This window comes from Camelus ferus, chromosome 1, assembly GCF_009834535.1.
Source record: "Camelus ferus isolate YT-003-E chromosome 1, BCGSAC_Cfer_1.0, whole genome shotgun sequence".
NCBI classification, from domain to species: domain Eukaryota; kingdom Metazoa; phylum Chordata; class Mammalia; order Artiodactyla; family Camelidae; genus Camelus; species Camelus ferus.
In genome coordinates, this window is record NC_045696.1 from 41,746,090 (window position 1) to 41,767,811 (window position 21,722).

Genomic DNA, 21,722 nt, shown 5'->3' on the forward strand with positions numbered 1-21,722 from the left:
CTTATTACTACTGACAGGAGCATTTTTTCATACTTTTTAAATTAAAATAATCTTTTAAAAATCATTTGGGGTAGAAAAGCTATAAAAGAAAGCAATATTTGAAACAAAGTACAAAATGTTAACTATGAAAACATAAAATATCATTTCTGAGGTTTGTATCATAAGAATTTGAGAGGAAGCTCTGTTACAAAGTTCTTTAACTATAAATTTTAGAATCATCAACAAAAGTAAAAGGTAACCTACTAAATGAGAGAAAATATTTGCAAATCACATATCTGATAAGAGGTTAAAATCCAAAATATATAAAGAAGTCATACAACTCAACAGCAAAAATAAAAAAAAAAAAGATTAAAAAATAGGCAGAGACACCTGAAAAGACATTTTTCCAAAATAAACATATAGATAGCCAACAGATACATGAAAAGGTGCTCAACATCACTACTCATCATGGAAATCAAAATCACAATGAAGTGTCACCTCACATCTATTAGAAAGGCTGTTATCAAAAAGACAAGAAATAATGAATGTTGACAAGGCTGTAGAAAACAGGGAACTGGGAACTCTTGTGCACTTCTGGTGGGAATGTAAATTGACACAGCCACTATGGAAAACAGTACAGAGGTTCTTAAAAATTTTTTTAATGATCCAGCAATTTCACTTCTGGGTATTTATACAAAGGAAATGAAAACACTAATTAAAAAAGATACATGCACTCTCATGTGCACTGCAACATTATTCACAACAGCCAAGATATGGAAAACACCTAAGTGTCCATCAGTGAATGAATGGATAAAGAAGATGTATATACACACACACACACACACATTGGAATACTAGTGTGCCCCCAAAAAGAATGAAATCTTGCCATTTGTGACAACATGGATGGACCTTGAGGGCATCATGCTAAATGAAATGAATCAGATAGAGAAAGACAAATACCGTATGATATAACTTAATTGTGGAATCTTAAAAAATAAAAAGTTCATAGATACAGAGATCAGATTGGTGGCTAATAGAAGCAGGCAGTGAGCAAAATGATTGAAGGGGATCAAAAGGTACAAACTTCCAATTATAAAATAAATAAGTCATGAAGATTTAATGAACAGCACAATGACTACCGTTAATAATGCTTGTATTGCATAACTGAAAATTGCTAAGGAAGTAAATCTTAGAAGTCCTCATCACAAGAAAAATAATTTTATAACTATGTATGGGGATGGATGTTAACCTGACTTACTGGGGGTATCATTTTGCATATATACAAGTATCAAATCATCATGTTGTACACCTGAAATTAATATAATGTATGTCATTAATACCTCTATTAAAAAAAAGAATTTGGGTCTTTATTTGTTTCTTCTAAATAGCTAATGTTGTATTATTCTGTAGTAACTTATTAACATTTCCTACTTAAGAATATCAGTGCATTTATTCTTACGTATTACATATGCCTTATATATTCTTACTACTTACAGCAGCTTCCTAATTATTAGATTCATTGTCATAATACATACACTTGTGGATTCTGTACATGGGTATGCGGGGAGTCTAACTAAAGTTACTGCAATCACATCTTCAGTCTTGGAACAAAGGCTTTTTCTTCCCAAGTTCATTTCTGAAGTGCTATTTGTGTATATTTTTCTTGTTCATTCTTTTCATAATTTATTCTCTAAAGAGACTATTCTCTGTTGCTTATTATTTGTTCTTTTAGTGTTGCTACCTATTTTAAAAGGTTTTTATTTGGGAAGAGAATGAGAAAATTATCTGAGTCTCTACAAATTGCAGATATATTTTCCAATCTACTCTGCCTTACTCAGATAAGAAATGATATTTAAAGAACTCTCTTAACCTCTATGCAAAACCATTTCACATGTCTGTGTGCAACATGAAAATTTTCCTTATACTTTACTTACAGTTCCTATTTTCATTCATTTTTATGTATCAAATATCTTGCTGTCAAAACTCTTTCTGTCAATCCCAAGACATTACCATTGGTCCCTTAATATTGCCCAACTTGAAGTCACTAAAACCATAGTATACTATATACTACTTTAAGTTTTATAAAACATTTTAAACTCCTTTTGAAGCTGCTAAAAAAGTGTTAAGTTGAAACTCATTATTAACCTTAGTTTCACATAAATTCCATATTGGAAAAAATTACAAAAAACTAGTTGCAGAAATACTTCAGAATTTTTACTGACCCATTATTTTATACTCAAAATCACAGTGAAAAAGACGTCATAAGACAATGATAGCTTACCTTGAAATGGGATCTTAATATACTTTGTCGTGAACTAAAGGAAAAAAACAAAACAAAACAAAACAACAAAAAAAAGAGTTACCATTCAAAATGTGTTACTATTCAAATTTTTCAAAATTTTTTTCTTTTCTAAACCACAGGTACACAATCAAAGCCTACACTAAAAGTACTCAAGTCTTTTTCTCAATTAACCAAAAGGATGTTTCACTGTAAAGACTTAGTTTTATGCAAGTTTAAGAAACTTGTACAAGTAACTTAATTCTCAATATTCTCATTTATAAAAAACAGTGCAACTTTACTTAATATATTTTTTCAAAAATATTTCCTGAAAATTTAAAGGAGAAATAAGACAAAGTCTAGAAGAAACTGCCCAAAGACCTGACAGGGTGTCAATGACTTTGGTAAGCAAACCACAAAACAGGGTTTGATTCTTGGCTTTGCTGACATTCCCAGCATTCATTTTTCTTTGTGCCATGTTAAAATTTCCTTCTGACTGGGGATTCAGCAGAAGATTCAGCAGAAAGATCCTGCTCTTTCTGCTCCTTCTGTGCCAGGACACTCTATTTCCTGTAGGTATTTTTATATATATTTGACCTCCTTAAGTGTTGGTTTTAAAATAAACTCTCAAGAGTTGTAGAGTTCCTAAATCTTGTAACCACTTAAAACAGGTATCCTTTGAAGTTTGTCAAATGAACTCATGCCTCTTTGTCTATTATTTGGTTAGGTTTCTCTTTTGATCAACACATTTCTGAAATTGTTGACCAAATGAAGGGTACAGTCTGTGAGCACAAAACAAAATCGACAGTGGTCTTGGTAAATGGTTACCTAAATTAACTACCTAAGAGTTGCAAATAAGTAGCACACAATGTTCAGTGAAACAACAGATTTACTATGACTCCATTTTTTTTTTGCTAGTTAAAAAATTATTTCATATTGTAGTTTCACAAACGTAAAACTCACATTTCCTAGAGTAAGTCAGCCACTAAAGCAAAATTTGAGCAAAAGCGCAAATGAACTAAAAGCTGAGCACAGAGTTCAAATGCTGTCTCTATTATCTCTACCATTCAAATAGTAAGTAGATAAACTTAGGTAACTTAATGAATCTCTCAGTTTTAGATAAGACCCTTAATGAAGGGGTGCTATTATCATTAGACATTACCATCTGATTAAGTATGTTATTTAGTTTAATTTAGTCAAATATGCCTTATCATTATGTCACTTTCACACAACTGCTATATATATTTGGTATGTTTCCCCTTGCTAAATTCTTTCTCATAGGTTTCACTGGGTCTTTAATCTCATAAAATAGCTTAGCAGTTGTAAATCACTAGTTATAGAAAACGAATATAAGGAGTGTTTGCTTTTGAGATTTTATAGTTATTACCACAAAATTATGAATTAGAAGCAGTGCATCTATTTATCCTTGGTCTCTACTTTCTACATTATTGTTTTATTCTCCCACCATAAAGATCCTTGTTCTATCAAACCTTTTGGCTTGGCAAGGATCACATACTCATTTACACCTTTTAATACTGACTAAGCCAATATGTAACCTCTCCCCAAAGCAGAGCCCTATTTGCAGCAAAAATTGAATCCACAGTTAAGAAAATTAGAAAGATGTTTCTGTGGCAATGAGGTAAACCCAGTTCTCTGAAATCACACCACATTTATTTAAACTTAAGAATAAAGGTGAACACAAGAGCTATTTTATAACTTCTTACAATAGTAGCACAGTTCTCTGAACATTATACATATTTAATAAACATTTTTCCTACTACCAACAAAAGTGAGATCTAAAAAAATGCTCATAGCTACTACAGCATTCTCTACACTAAAAAAAAAAAAAGTAGCAGTATCTTAAATGTACAACTACAAGAAAATGGCTCTAACTTACATAAAAGTTTCCCACTCCAGGTATTTTTTTAGTTCAGCTAAATTCTGTCATGACAGTGAGAACAATACTTTTCAGTGTCCATAATAATACATAATGGACACTCATTAAACATATAGAAAATGACCAAGTTTAATTCTCTAATATATTTACTCCATCCAAAAGTTCTTTTATTTCCAAGTTATAGAGCATCATAAAAAATAAATACTGAAAATATTGAAAAAATGATATTAAAGTCTTTTCAAAAACTTGAAAGCTTAAGACTTTTATCCTTTTCCCTTTTTATGTTATTCATTATATTTTTTAATTTTAAAATTGCTATGTTCTCTCCATAGTAACATAACTTTTAATTTTTTCAGAATTCCTCTCTGTCTTTCTTCAGATATGTATTTTTTTACCTATATATATTTACTTTGATTTACTAAACCACTTTCTTGTAATTAGACATTTAAGTTTTTTATTTTAATTACAGTTTAAGTGTTCCAATAGACATGAAACAAACTTCCAGGACCTACTTTAGGACATTTATTGAATATTTGCAGTCCTCTACTATTGTAATAGCAAAATACTGGGACAACTGAAATGTCCAATAGTTGGGAATTAAGGGCACCCCGAAATCCCCAAATAGTTTCATGAATTAAGTTAATTTGATTATGGTGAGTTACAAAACAGTATGTATAATGTCATATCCTTTTCTTTTAAATATTTAGGCATCTAATATGAAGAATACGTAAGGATATACACTGTAAAGTTAATGGCAATTGTCTCTGGATAAGCAAGATCATAGGTGTTCTTTAAATTCTTCCTTTACTCATTTGTAGTTTTTTGTTTGGCTTTGTATTTTGCCCATAACAAACCCACCTAACTGTATAATAACATAATTCATACAAACAATAATTAATGAAAACCCACTGTTGAATATTTATATTAAATATTGCTCCCTTGGTTAATAAATTATTGTCAAATATTCAGGTTATCCAATTTTTTGCCATTATAAACAACTGAACAGAAAAAGGTGAATTTTAAATGAAAAAGCTATGAAATGGAGCTGGGGGTGGGAACTGGAAAAAGTGAACAAAATTCCTTAAAGAAAAAAATTGTAAAATCACTCAAGGCATAACAAAATCACTGATATCTGAAAACCAGTGAGCAGAGAATATTAATTTTAAACAGAATTGCTGTGGTGCTTTCAATCAAAACAATTTTCACCCTACCTTCCCTCTGTATAGTCACAAAGCAAACATCTACTTCATTACCTTAAATCATATGCTCTCTTCTCTATGAAGTCTTCCCTAATTCCTCCAGACAGATATAGGTACTCAGGCCATATGCACCCTTCTTATACATATTTCCATTGTACATTATACCATAATACAAATACCTATTTATGTGTCTGTCTCTTCCAGTAGACTAAGGTTCCTTGAAAGAAGAGATCATATCTGCACCATTTTTATTTTATTCCCTGCCCTACCTATAACAGTGAAATTAATAAAACTTCTAAGAAAATACCTAAATTATAATCTGACGTAGTCAATTCAATCCAACTAATGTTTGTAAGTGCCTATTTAGGTTTGGGCCATTTACGGAAGATACAAAAGGGAATAAAAGCATGGCTCTTCATTACAAGATGCTTAAAGGCTAATGGGACATTTAGGCTAGAATACAAACAATTAAAAACACACAGAATAAATCTTACAACAGATGTAAAAATTACACAGTAAAAGGAGAAGTTAAGTACACAGTAAAAGGAGAAGTTAATTCTAGCTAGGAAGGAGAAATCAGGAAAGGTTTCCTGGAAGAGGAACTTTTTCAGATAAGCCTTAAAAGATGGTTAGGATTTTAAAACAGGCAGAAAAATAAAGAGACAGTATAGAGAACTAAGTAAAATCCAATCTGGTTTTCACATACAAAATGTGAGGAGTTAATATTGGAAAAAAAAAAAAGTGGGGGGAAAACAGAATAGGACCTGTTTCTGGAGATCCTTAAATAACTTAGGAATTTGGAGAACATAATTTAAACCAGTAAAATGAGATTTCTTCTTTTTGCTATTAACTACAGCCTGAATAAAATTTTATGTTACCATCAAATAAGTTTTAGATACCAAAGAATATCAACACTACATAAGATTTTGTTTATACATAATCTTCATTAGAGTAGTCAGATCAGAGATATTATTTTAGGGCATTCCACTATGATTTCAAAATTCCCCTCCCTCAATTAAAGACATGTCTCAAAATAGACATAATGACATATTAAAAATGTTCTATATAAAATTAATCTCAATTCTATTTTCATTTGCACTAAAAAAGAGAAGATAATCTAAAAATGCCTTGTCCAAGAACCAGAACTAAAAAAAAAAAAATTAAATATACTTACTGTAACACAACCTTTAGAAGCTCCTTTTATTTTACCAATATAAACAGAAGTAAATGTAAAATCCAGCTGTAGATCCAACTCATTACTAGGTGTAATACAGGAAATGTTTTCTGTGACAGGATTATATGGACGTAATTCAGATGAAGCCTAACAAGGAATAAATTATAAAATGCATATAAGCCTAAGTGCTATATAAATACTGACAATGATTCCAAAGTCAAATACTTCTTTAAATTACTATTAATGAATTTGTGAAGGATTTTACACTGTTCTTACTGTGAAGAAAGAGTTAACTAGATTTTTTTCTTAAAAAGTATATTAATTACCTTGAGAAAATTACTGTAAATAGTTGAATCCAAAATTAATTCCATAGGCCTAAGTTCCAGAAATATATCCTCTCTATCAAAGCCATGATTTCAAATTGTTTCCCCTAACAGACTTCATTTTTAACTCAACAGAAATAAATTAGGATTCATACACTATTTAGTTTAAATGAGTTTTTAAATATATTATCTCTTTTAATCACCAAAACCATCTCATGAGGCAGTTTTCTTCCACATTTCATAAGTAAAGTTAATAGATGTTTGAATTGGTTAAGTGGGTTGCCAAACATAATGCAATTAGTAAGAAGCAAAACTAAGACAAATCCAGGTTTCCATCTCCAGGTTAAGGGTTATAAGCACATCAAATTGCTTCCATAACCCAAGATGATGCTTTATATTAATGCTAATAGCATTAATAGCATGTGAGGAAAAGGAATAATTCCAACTAGGCATTGTATTGCAAGACCAGACAAATACTGGAAACTGTTTACCTCTAGAAAATCTTTTGATAAAGTACTTATATGTCCAATGAGAACCATAAAAGAATAAATATCTAAGTTTTAGAATATTTAGACTGAAAAAATATAAACGACCAGAAAAAAAATGGTATTTTTTCACTTCAAAATAAAGACAATTATGTATTTTCCTCACACTAATATGAAAGTTGTCTCAAAATTCAAACTAAGAAAAACTGTAATTTTTATTATAATATTCTGCTTGATGAAATAAAAAGTCATTAGCCCATAGTGTATATTTCACTGTTAATCTGTGAGGAGGCAGAAATTAATTACCTGTACAGATTCACATGTAATCAATGGTAGTTCTGACACTGCTGGCTCAGAAGTACTCCTGCTTTCATTAGTGACGGCATGATCTTGCTTAGGTTGTAATTTAAGAATTTCTGAACTTTTATGCTCAACAGGTCCTTCTTCATCACTGGAGACGACAACTAAAAAGGGAAAATGTATTTTTTAAATGTATCACAGTAATCATGTATCAAAAAGAGAAGTTTCTAATTCATACAATCTTTCAAAATCCCATTGAATCTAATCATCTAACTAAATTCAATTTAGAAACTAGCCTATTATTTATTACCTGATTTATACTAGTTACATTCAATGTTTCCCTATCAGTGCCATTATTTAGCAGTTATCTGCAACCTTACCTTCTGGAGGATGAAGTCATTTAAAAATGGATAAAGCCACGAGGAGAACACAGGAACAAGTCTGAGTTCTAATAATGTGTTGTGCCATCACTCTAAATTGTACTTTAAATCCTCTTACACTATTTGCTTCCAGGAGGGGGAAACTGATGGGTAGGGAAAGATGTGGGAGACTATTCACTGGATATCCTTTAGAACATTTTCGTATCATGTGACTACATCAAACACTTGAAATTTAACATCAAAATTAATTAATTAAATCAAAAGTATTGACAATAAATAAATAGCACTTAAACCATCTGTACTTCAGCTTAATCAACCAAAATGACAAAATGGTCCTTACAGACTCTTATTAAAAACTACTTAGGAGATGAATTACAGGACACTAATCTAAAAAAATAAATACTTCTGCTTCTAAGTACTCCATTGTTTACCTAAATCAATATTACAAATTCATGAAGGAAGTCCCAAAACCCCAAGTCTTTTTTTTATAAAGTTAATATATCCCACAATGATATTGTAAGTTAACTTACTGCCTTAGCAAAATTTGTTTGAGAGGAGAAATAAAACAACTAAGTGAAGCAGAGAAAGTTAAGAGCCTTTATAATCCTTACGTTACTTACTTGGTTCACCTGAGATAAACGATTGGTTCCCTTCACTGTGTTCACTCAAAACAGGTTTTTCTATTGTGTTCAATTCATTCTCATCCTTCTCAGCCAAGGTAGAATTCCCCAAAGTATCAGTGGAAATAGAACTCACAAAAGTTTCAGTGGTTGAACAGTCAGAGGTGATTTTGGGAGCAGTGCTCAAAGCCAACTCCTGACTATGAAGTGAGGCTAGTTTAGTAAAATCACTTTCTATAGGTTCAAGTGTAATTTCTTCAAGTAGTTTTGGGTCTTCATGATAGTTTTCACTTGACTTCTCAAATTCAGTGGATACTGTTGGGTCATTTTCTTGTTCTTTCTGAACATAAATAAATGCACATAAAAGTTAGCATTTTTCAAATTTGGCTAACAAAGAATTTTTTGAAGTTTAAATTCCTAAAGAAGAAATAAAAGTAAAAATATTATATAATTTCTGTAACTACAGGGATAGAAAATTGCACAATTATTTTACTCTTGCCAGTGCCTCTCAAGTATAATGCAGATACAGAGTTTGGTCTGTTCAACTGGATGCCTCAATGTTTAACTTTTTGAAAGGATGAAAAGGGGAAATTCCCATAATTACAAGTGGTTCAGATGGTCACCCACAATCTAAGTCAACTTTAAGTGAGAGGAATTATTTTTTATGGAAGTACTGGAGATTGAACCTGGAACCTTAGCCGTGCTAAGCATGTGCTCTACCACTGAGCTATACCCTCCCCTGAGAATTTTTTTAGTTTTATTTTGCAAAAGTTAAGAGGCTATTTGACATCATGTGACTTTAGTAACAAAAGCCAAAAAATTATAAACTTAAGAGGATAATGATATGAAAAATTATGAAAATCACTGCCTTCACGTCTCTATTACTGTATTAAATCTAAACCATGTTTATAATTATAACTCAAAGGCACTGCAAAGTCCTGAAATGCCATGTGAATCAAAGGAATCAAAAAGCTGTCTCCAAAAAAAAAAGCTGTCTCCTTATAGTTTTATCACTAACTGCATACTAAGTCTTTGAAAATAGATAATGTATGCATTAAGTAGGGTAATTCTCTGTGTACAACAAACTCCCTAAACTCTTCATAAAAAGAAGTTTAAAGAAACTGGAAGTAAATTACTACTGAAAAAGGAAATCTGACAAAAATTTCACAGAGCAAGTGAAAAAGCAATTGGCTGAACAGCAATTTGGTTAAAATAAGGAGGGGAAAAGAAAACAGGTCTGAAGGATATAAATCAAACTACTAAGTAAGGAGTGATATTGGAGAAGAGGTAATTTTAACTTTTTTACTTCTTCATAACACAGTCAGCCCTCTGCATGCGCAGGTTCCACCAACTCTGCAAATGGAAAATACTCAGGAAAATAATTCCAGAAAGTTCCAAAGGGCAAAACTTGAATTTGCTGGGCACAGGCAACTATTTATATAGCATTTACAGCTATTTACTTAGTATTTACATTGTATTAGGTATTATAAGCAATCTGGAGATGATTTAAAATATAAAGGAGGATATAGATTATATTCAAATACTACACCATTTTATATAAGAGATTTAATCATCTGCAGATTTTGGTATGTGCAGGATCCTGGAACCAATACTCTGCAGATACTGAGCAATGACAGTATTTGAAATTTGTTCACATAACTGTATTAATGCAAAAAGTTGCATTTAAATTATTTTTTTAAAAACAGAATCAAAAACTAGGCAAGGAAAAGAAAGAAATCTGATGATAGAAGCAGAAAGCTAGGAGAACATTATTTAGTCACAGTCAATTCATTTTTATCATAGTACAAATTATTTCATATCACATCTAAAAACCTCTACTTACTGTCTGTTCTGTTGACTTATACAAAGAAGCAGAATTATAAGAATCAGGTAAATTACTTCTAAGCCTTTTCTTTCTCTTCCTGGAATTCAGGGTGGGTTCCATTTTTGAATCAGAATATGCGTCATCCTTGTTTCTGCTCCCCTCTTCAAGATGATCACAACCTCGACTTCTACTATTGAGATCTTAAAAAATGAAAGAGACATAAATATGGCCAAAAGTACAGAAAGAATCCCTTTTAGAAGAGCTCAAAGAAACATCATCAAAATTGCTGTACTACTTTTCAAAGCTATTTTTTTAAGTCCACTGTTAAATTCTCATACTGACATGGATGAATATAAGGACATATCCTATTTTAAACTGCATACACAAAGTAAATGTTCACCATACAATAAAAATGACATGAGGAAAATACATTAAAAGGTCGTATTCTTTAGTAACAAAAGCAACCAAACTATGTTTTTTCCTTCTTCTATAACTGCAAATGTCTATAATAAAAAAAAGTCTTCATAAAATTTCAAAAATTAGTCTTAAAATGTCTTTTAAATTCATTGTGACTTTAGAAATTGAACTAATTTAGAGATTACAACTAATTCAGCAATTAGTTATATCTCTAAACGTAAATTTTATATATACATATTTTTAAATGAAATGGGACAATTGTCTGAGAGTATTGATCACTGCTCTTTCAAAAGGAGCCAAAACCCTTCCTCAGCAGCTGAGGAAACCATGTCAATTATTATCAAACATGCTTAGTATTTCAGTTATCAAATACAGGTACTGTACAAAAATATCTTCCAAAAGGTTCTACCTAACTAACTGAAGGTTACCCTGAATTATTTTGCTTTCTGACTCTATATCATACAAGTACCAGCTCAGGGTTCACACAACGCAAGACACAAAGCAGCTTCTTTGAATTCATAACTTAAAATTCATGCAACACTGAACTGGCCTGACTTCCCCATTCACTTGAAGTTTTACAACACTACATATTTTCTCTTCAAACTATTCTTGTTCTTACTCTAGCTTTATAAACATCTAATAATTAACATTCATAATATCTCTTTGTCATTGCTTGAAAGGCAGGTATGGGGGACAGGGCTGAGAGCAAAAACTCCAAGACTGTCAACAGTATTCCAATTTCCAAAGAAAACACCTCTTTCTCGCTCCCCCAGGAAAATAAACTTCCCCCAAACTATCAACACAGCATTCTGAAAAGTACAATAAATTTTATTCATAATTTTGTAAACTGTAAAGATAGTCAAACACAATTTCTACATATAAACATATACATATTTATATATATATATATATAAACATATATATTTATATATATACATATAGTGTATCAAATTATAATTTCTAAACATAAATACTATAGCAAAAGTATGATGAAAGAAATGGGGCTTGAAAAAATTCTATTATACAGGAGTTTTCCTTCAGTTTACTATTTGCATATCAGCCAAGACTATCTCATAGGATACAGGAATAAATGTATTACATGAAGCTAAACATTGTAAAAACAGGATTCTGCTTGGTAACAAATACCATTTAACTTGCAAATATTACTAGCATATAAAATTAAAGAGGTGACAAATTCCTGTAAAAGAATGTTAAATATTTCCAATGTATTATACTCATAAAAGCAAATTCCACAAGGCAAATTTAACGTACTATGAAAGTATATCTAGTGTGGGGAATATAGTCAATAACTATGTAGTATCTTTGTATGGTGACAGATCATAACTAGACCATAGTGATCATTCTGAAATGTACAGAAATACTGAATCACTATGTTGTATCATAGGAATTAACATACGTGTTGTTGGTCAATTATAATTCAGAAACAAACAAACTCATGGAAAAAGAGATCAGTTGTGGTTATCAGAGGTGGGGAGAGGGGAACTGAATGAAGACAGTCAACAGGAACAAACTTCAGTTATAAGATAAGTAAGTTCTAGGGATGTAATGTACAACATGATAAATATAATTAACAGTGCTGGATGTTTTGCATGAAAGTAGTTAGGAGAATAAATCTTACAAGTTTTCATCACAATGAAAGTTTTTTCTACTTCTTTAATTTTGTATCTGTATGAGAAAATAGATGTTCACTGAATTTCATAATGTATGTAAGTCATTATGCTATACCCCTTAAATGTATACAGTGCTGTATGTCAACTATATCTCAACAAAACTGGAACAAAAAAAATTTTAATGGTATACCTGGAGTTTAATTCAGAAGTCCTATTAATTTATGGACTTACATTAAATAACTGGTATTAGACACAATTATCTACAGGATGAAAATATGGTGAGTTTCAACAAAGTTTCAATAGCTAATTTTCTTAAAAACACTGCACGTAAGAGGAGAAACTTCAGGGATACTAAGAAACTATAAGGTATTTCTTTTATCATGCATTTTTCTACCTGCTGTTAAGTCTAAAATTTCGCTCTAACTTTGGAGGAATACTGAAGGGCACAAATTAGAAAGCTTTTTATTTTACTATGCCTACTCTACCCAGGAAAGCAATGAAGGCTAAACAGTGTCTTGATAGTATCTGAACTGAGCCCACAATACTTAGATTTTTATAATGTAATTAAAAATAATTATTTCTCGGAAAAAGATAATCTGTCAGAAAATAAAAGCCTTTCATCATGTGCAGGTGGTACTCTGTGACTAACTGAAAGATTATGTCTGCAGAGTCAGCATATTTCCTCTAGAGATCGCCCTCTATAAGAGCTGCAGCTCCTTTCTTGTATACATCAAAGATGTTAGTCTAGTTTCCTTTTAAGTCTTCCTCTTCTATGAAAAAAGCTACTTAAAATTTGTAAATAGCTGTGTTCCAAATGAAGTAAAAAGATTTTTTTGCATAATATCATTAAAGGAAAGACTGTGTCTTCTTGTGAATAATCTGTAAAATCATTCAGAAAACAAAATATCTCAACTAATTTGAAGCTATCAATAATCCAAGAGACCTTGAAGATGTTTCACATCTGACTAATGTAGTAATTTGTTTTGGTGCGAATTTTTATAAATTATTTCAAAATCTTTTTAAAAAGAGACAAAATAGGACAAAAGAAGTCAATTCATTAACCCTACAGGCAAGGAGGCCTACAATGAATTTTCATAAGTCTGAAGTGTATTTACCTTTAAATTTGCTAATAGTGGCTTATATTGGCATCCTCCTAGAGTTGAGAGAAATTCTATTGAATAAGGAATGTTATTTCATGGTAGGAGGATAGCCAGTGGGAAACTACTAATAATAACTGAGATGGCAGCAATATCAATTCCTACATATGTTCATGGAAACACCTAGAAACAGCTAAACTTAACATAAATTTATAGCTATATGCCCCCCCTAAAAGAAATATTTCAATTTAACTTTTGGATTTAGTAAATAAATCAAGACACGTATACTACAGTATACATAGAGTAAATGTAGTAATTTTCTTTGTGTTGCTAAGTAATCTCCCTTTACTTTCATGTATCCTTTAAATGTAAGACTAAAGTTATTTATACCTTTAAAATTATTAAAAATGCAGTAGACAAAAATTCAACTGACAACAGTTTTCTAAGGTTCACAAACCTTTAGGCTGAGTATCAGACATTACAAGAGAAATGCCATCATCATCTGTTTGCTTTTCTTTGGTGTATGCAGCCTGCTTTGCATAATTGTTGTCTACTGTCTTACTTGGTTGTGAACTCCTGAAAAACAAAATACTATTATACTCAATTCTTCTAAATACAAATTAATTTAGAAGCCAGCTGGCATATATTTGAGATAAAAATAACAGGTTACAAAAAAATCATATAGCATAGTATATAATCTGAACAGTAGAACAATATTAAACTAAGATTTGAGAAATAAGTTCTACCTTTAAATTCTCCATGTTTCTTTGGAAGAAAAAAAGAAGATACCCACATCACAGAATTGGACACATGCAAAATGAGCAAAGAATAACTACAAGAATTAAATACATCAAAGAGGTCTAAAAAGTACAAATTCCATGAACACAAGTACATGATAATAACACTTACGTGTAATCAAAAAATAAATCAAAGGTAATTGCTAATATGTTTCAAGCATGATTCTCATATCAAAAGTTATGTACAAAATAAAGTTTGCAGTGTGCTAACAAATTTTACTTATAGAGAAAATAATTTAACATATAAGCTATTGGTTAAATATATAAACTTTAATAACATTGTGTGAAAAACAAGTTTTGGATTATGAGTATAATATCACTATTAATGAAAACATAATACAATAATAGTATGGGACTTCAATACCTCACTCCACTATCACTGATTGTTAGATCATCCATGCAAAAAAATCAAGAAGAAACATTGGATTAGACCATAAATTTGACCAAATAGACCTGACATGCATTTATAAAACATGGCATCCAATAGCACCAAAATACACATTCTTCTCAAGTGCACACAGAACATTCTCCAGGATAAATCATATGACAGGCCACAAAGCAAGTTTTAGAAAATTTATGACTGAAATCTATGAAATATCTTTCTTAACCACAATTGTATAAAACTAGAAATCAATAACAGGAAAAAAGCTGGAAAATTCACAAATACATGGAGATTAAACAGTATGTTCCTGAACAACCAATGGGCCAAAGAAGAAATCAAAAAGATCAAGAAGTATCTTGAAATAAATGAAAATGTAAGCACAACATACCAAAATCTATAAAATGTTCTAAGAGGGAAATTAATAGCAATAAACACCTATATTAAGGAACAAGAAAGAACTCAAAAAAAAAAAAAACCTCTCACTTGATACCCCTTGGAACTAGAAAAAGAACAAATTAAGCCCAAAGTTAGAAGAAAGGTCAGAGCAGAAATAAATGAAACAGAGCCAAGGAAAAAACAACAGAAAAGATCAACAAAACTAACAGCTAGTTTTTTGAAAACATAAAAAAAAAATTGACAAACCTTTAGCTAGAAGAACTAGGCAAAAAAAAATTCAAATAAATAAAAATAAATCATCAAGAGACTACTATGAATAATTATATGCCAACACTATGCATAACCTAAGAGATGGTTTTCTGGGGAAAAAGAAACTGTTAGCCAGACTAATGGGAAAAAAGAGAAGAAAAAGAGAGAAGACTCAAGTAAATTAAATCATTACAACTGATAGCACAGAAATACACTATATCATAAGAGACCACTACAAACAATTACATATCAACAAATTGTATAACCTAGAAGAAATGGACAAATAACTAGAAACATTCAACCTACCAAACTGAATCATGGAAAAAAAAATCTGAACAGACCAATAACAAAAAAGGAGATTGGATAAGTAATCAAAAATCTCATAATACAGAAAAACCCAGGACCAAATGGTTTCAGTGGTAATTCTACCAAACAATTAAAGAATTAATCCTAACCCTTCTTAAAAGTTTTCCAAAAAATTTAAGAGGAGGGAACACTCCTAAACTCATTTTACAAGGAAATCATTACTCTAGTACCAAAGCTGGATAAGGACACAACAGGAAAAGTAAACTATAGACCAAATATCCTTAATACATAAAGATGCAAAAATTCCCACCAAAGTTTTAGGAAACCAAATTCCACAATGCATTAAAAGGATCATACACCATGATCAAGTGGGACTTATTCCAAAGAGGCAAGAATGGTACAACATCCAGTGTAATAAACCACATCAATAAAATGAAAGATAAAAATCAATCTGATCACTAATAGATGCACAGAAAAAGCATCTGAAAAAAAATCACTATCCTTTAATGATAAAACCCTCAAAAACCTGTGTATAGAAACAACACACCTCAACATAATAAAGGCCAATATAACAAACCCACAGCTAACACCACATTTCACTGTGAAAGATTAAAAGCTTCTACTCTAAGATAAGGAACAAGACAAGGATGCCCACTGCCATCACTCCTTATTCAACACAGTACTGCAAATCAAATCCTGGCTAGACAAATTAGACAAGAAAAAGAACTAAAAGGCATCCAAATTGAGAAAAAAAAGAAAAAGAATTAAAACTGTCATTATTTTCAGATGATACGATCTTACAGAAAGAAAACCCTAAAAAAATCCAATAAAACCTTTAAGAACTAATAAATAAATTCACTAAAGTTGCAGGATTAAAAATCAATATACTAAAATCAGTTGTGTTTCTATACACTAACAAAGAACTATCTGAAAGAGAAATTAAGAAAACAACCCCATTTACAACTGCAGCAAAAAGAACAAAATACCTGAGTAAATATAACCTAGAAGGAGAAAGATCTGTACACTTAAAACTATAAGACACTGAAGAAAGAAACTGAAGAAGACATAAATAAATGGAAAGATATTCTGTACTCAGATTGGAAAAATTAACATCGCTAAAATGTTCATTCTACCCAAAGCAACCAACAGATTCAATGCAATCCCTATCAATATTCCTATGGCCTTTTTCACAGAAACAGAACAAAAATCTTAAAACTTGTGTGGAACTACTAAAGACCCCAAATAGCCAAAGAAATCTTGAGAAAGAAAAATAAAGCCAAAAGCATCACACTTCATGATTTCAAATTATATTACAAACCTACAGTAATCAAAACAGTATAGTATCAGCATAAAAACAGACACATGTATCAATGAAACAGAAAAGAGAGCCAAAAATAAATCCATTCATATATGGTCAATTCATTTATGACAAAGGAGCCAAGAATACACAATAGGAAAAGAACAGTCTCTTCAATATCTGACGTTGGGAAAACTGAACAGCCACATGCAAAAGAATGAAACTGGACCAATATCTTACACCATATACAAAAATCAACACAAAATGGACTAAAGACTTGAATGTATGACCTGAAAACATAAAAATCCTAGAAGAAAACATGAGAGTAAGCTCCTTAACATTGGTCTTGGTAATGATTTTTTGGATTAAACACTAAAACAAAGGCAACAAAAGAAATTAAACAAATGGGACTATATCAAACCAAAAAACTGCACAGCAAAGGAAACCATCAACAAAATGAAAAGGCAACCTACAGAACAGAAGGAAATATTTGTAAATCATATATCTGATAAGGGAGTTAACATACAAAATATATAAAGAACTCATACAACTCAACAGAAAAAAATAAAACAAACTGATTTAAAAATGGGCAAAGAAACTGAATCAAAGTTTTTTCCAAAGAAGACTACAAATGACCAACAGGTACATGAAAAGGAGCCCTACACCCACTAATCATCAGGGAAAAGTATATCAAAAATCACAATTAGGTATAACCTCATACCTTCAGAATGGATATTACAAAAGACAAGAAATAAGTGTTGGTAAGATTGTGGAGAAAAGGTAACCCTTGTGCAATGCTGGTGGGAATGTAAATTAGTGCAGCCACTATGGAAAATAGAATGGAAGCTCCTCAAAAACTTAAAAATAGAACTAACATATGATCCAGCAATTCCACTTCTGGGTATTTATCTTTAGGAAATGAAATTACTATCTCAAAAAGATACATGCACCCCAATGTTCACTGCAGCATTATTTGCAATAGCTAAGACATGGAAACAAGCCTAAGTATTCATCAACAGAAGAACAGATAAAGAAAATCAATTTCTCTCTCTCTCTCTCTCTCTCTCTCTCTCTCTCTCTCACACACACACACACACACACACACACACAATGGAGCATCTTTACTCATAAAAAAGGAAAGAAATCCTGCCATTTGTGACAATATGAATGAACCTTGAGGGTAATACATTAAATAAAATAAGACAGACAAACACAAATAGTGTATCATCTCACTTACATGTGGAATCTAAATTTTAAAACAAACACCTAGATACAGACATCAGACTGGTAGCTGCCATAGCCAGGTGCATGAAATGAGTGAAGTGGTAAAAAGGTGTAAGTTTCTAGTCATAAAAGAAGTAAGTCAGGAATGTAAGGTACAGCATTATGACTATAGATAACAATAGTGTACTGTATATTTAAAAGTTGCTAAGATAGTAGATCTTAAAATTTCTCATCACAAGAAAAAAAATTTTAACTATGTGTGGTAATGAATGCTAACTAAACTTACTGTGTTAATAATTTTGCAATATACACATATATGAGATATTATGGTGTATACTTAAACCTAATGCAAAGTTCTGTCAGTAACATACCAATAAAATTAATTAATTAATTAAAAAAATAAATTGATACACAATTGGGAAAGCAATTTGGTACTAATTAGAATAGTCATAAAATGAATTAAATCTTTACCAACAATATTCTCACCCTTTATAACTATTATTAATGAAACAACTCATTATGGTATTATTTAAGTGGGTAAAAATTTTAAAATAAAAACTATATACAATGTTAACCTTCAGAATTCTTTTATAATAGAATATATTATACAGTAATTACTACATTCTCAAAACTATTTAACAAGATAGAAATTCTTACATTCATAAATGTATTAAAAATCAGATACCAAGAGATAAACAAGATTATACTGTATAGAACAGGGAAACATACACAAGATCTTGTGGAAGCTCACAGTGAAAAAGAATGTGACAATGAATATATGTATGTTCATGTATAACTGAAAAACTGTGCTCTACACTGGAAATTGATAAAACATTGTAAACTGACTATAACTCAGTAAAAAAAATGTAAAACAAACAAATAAACAAATCAGATACCACAAATAAATCAAGGATCCCTGAACAACAAACTATGAAATATATAACAAGTGACCTCAGGAAAATGGTGGAGTAGGAAACACCTACTATGTTCCTTCCTACCTAGACAACAACTGCACTGGCAGAATCCGTCTGATGTAAGAATTTTGGGATTCTGGAGTCTATTAAAGGCTTGCAACTTCCAGTCAAAAGGTTCAACTTCAGCAATTTGGGTGGTAGTAGCTACCCACTCCCAGCCCTGAGGCAAATCGCTATGCCTGAGTTCCTAGAACAGTTTGTACAGGCTTACAATTACCAAGATGAGCAATTAGGATCTTGTCCTCCAAAAGTTGGGAATCTGTATTCTGATCACTGGTTGCTGTCTCTGATCATGAATAAGGCAGACAGAAAGACAGGCACTCATTGCTGCAACAACCACCACCACTGTTGTAAAAGTCTCCCATCCAGCTAAAACAACTCCCAGATTTAAAGAGCTAGTTCCTATTTTCTTTTATTTCTGCCCCCACCCTTCATTTTTCCCATTTTCTCTTTATGGGAAGCAAACATTTAAGGCCTAGAACTTTAAAAAGTAATCACATATACAAAGAAATTTAGAAAGCCACAGACATGATCAGGGAAAAGCATAGGCTCAGAAAAGACTTGAGGAGACCTTTTGTTTACATGTCAGGCTGATCCCTGGAATAGGGACATAGTACAACTATTAAAAAAAAGAAGAAAAGAGACAAACAAAGGAAAAAAGCCAGCAAACCCTCAGAAAGGGCAAGAATCTTATTTCCAGACTTGCCATATTATATGACCCAAATATAAAGTTTTTAACAAAAAAGAAAATCACAAGGCATACAAAGAAACAGGAAAGTATGGCTGATTTAAAGGAAAAATAAATAAATCAACAGAACCTGTCCCTGAAAAAATCCAGATGGCAGACTCTATAGACAAAAGACATTAAAAAGGCTGTCTTAAAGGTCCTCAAAGAGCTAAAAGAAATCCTGGACAAAATCGAGAAAATGATTTACGACAAAATGAAAATATCAATAAAAGATAAAATATACAAATGAACCAAAGGAAATTCTGCAGCTAAAAAATATAATTTAAATAAAAATTTTATTAGAAGGATTCAAAAGTAGATACAAGCAGGCAGAAAAAAATAGTGAACTTGAAGATATGATCACAGAAATTATCAAATTTGAGGAATAAGAAGAAAAAATTTAAGAAAAGTGAACAGAGCCTAAGAGACCTATGGAACACCAATAAATGGACTAATATACACACTGTTGGAGTCTCAGAGGAGAGGAAACAGAGAAAGGGGCAAAGATGTTACTGGGATAAATAATTTACCAAATAATTCCAAATTTGATGAAAGACATAAATATAAACATCCAAGAAGCCCAAAGAACTACAAGCAGAATAAACTGAATGAGACCTACACCAAGAATGTTATAATCAAATTCTCAAAAGACAAAGGCAAAAAGGGAATTTGAAAGCACCAAAAAAGAAATGACTCATCATATACAAAAGATCCTCAATAAGATTATGAGCAGATGTTTCATCAAAAACCATGCTGGCCAGAAAGCACTGGATTGGTATAGTCAAAGTACTGGGGGAAAAAACTGTCAAGTAAAAATCCTATTTCTGACAAAACTGTCCTTAAAAATGAGGACAAATTAAGACATTCTAAGCTAAACAACTCTATGTGGTCAGCATTGTCCTGATACCAAAGCAAGGCAATGATACTACAAGAAAACTACAGACTAATATCCCATAGGAACACTGATTCAAAATTCCTCAATACAATACCCCCAAACAGCTCCTATGGTTATTACCCAGGCCATTTATTCCTGGAATGCAAGGATGTTTCAACATACAAATATCTATCAATATAATATACCACATTAACAAAATGAAGAGGAAAACCACCTGGTCATGTAATTAATGCAGAAAAAGCACTTCATAAAATTCAACACCTTTCCCTTACGATTAAAAAATAAAATTCAACAATCTAGGAATAGGAAGAAACTAACTACCTCAACATAACAAAAGCCATATATGAAAAATCCACAGCAAACATCAAACTCAATGTTGCAAGACTGAAAGTTTTTCTTCTAAGATCAGGACTAAGACAAGAATGCCCACTTTCACCACTTAGTCAATACAGTTCTGAAAGATCTAGCCATAGCAATTATTCAAGAAATGTAAAAGCCTTTAAACTGGAAAGAAAGAGCGGAGGGTATAGCTCAAGTGGCAGAGTGCATGCTCAGCAGGCACAAGGTCCTGGGTTTAATTCCTAGTACCTCCATTAAATAAACAATTATATAAATAGACCTAATCCTACCCTCAAAGAAAATTGCAAAGAAATAATCTGTGCTTACAGATGATACTGATCTTACATGTAGAAAACATTACACACACGCATACACACACAAACACACACAAATTGTTAAAGTAAGTAAACAAAAAAGGAAATTGAGAAAACAATTCCATTTACAATAGCTTCAAGAAGGAAAAAAACTTAGTACTTAACCAAGGAGACTGAAGACTTATAAAATGAAAACTATAAAACATGGCTGAAAGAC

At 31.3% G+C, this 21,722-nt stretch overlaps 1 protein-coding gene across 7 annotated transcripts in view; it reads right to left on the reverse strand.

The window, feature by feature from the left end:
* SENP7 (SUMO specific peptidase 7) overlaps positions 1-21,722 on the reverse strand; it is a 128,000-nt gene that overhangs the window by 22,055 nt on the left and 84,223 nt on the right. For 6 of the 7 annotated variants that reach the window (XM_032477956.1, XM_014562426.2, XM_032477974.1 and 3 more), the window contains 6 exons: positions 14,063-14,181; positions 10,479-10,660; positions 8,636-8,975; positions 7,642-7,799; positions 6,528-6,674; positions 2,261-2,294 (listed from right to left, as the gene is read on the reverse strand). In XM_032477956.1, the coding sequence (XP_032333847.1) occupies positions 2,261-2,294; positions 6,528-6,674; positions 7,642-7,799; positions 8,636-8,975; positions 10,479-10,660; positions 14,063-14,181 (980 nt within the window). The remainder of the gene's footprint in view (positions 1-2,260; positions 2,295-6,527; positions 6,675-7,641; positions 7,800-8,635; positions 8,976-10,478; positions 10,661-14,062; positions 14,182-21,722) is intronic. The other variant, XM_032477950.1, reaches the window with a different exon arrangement.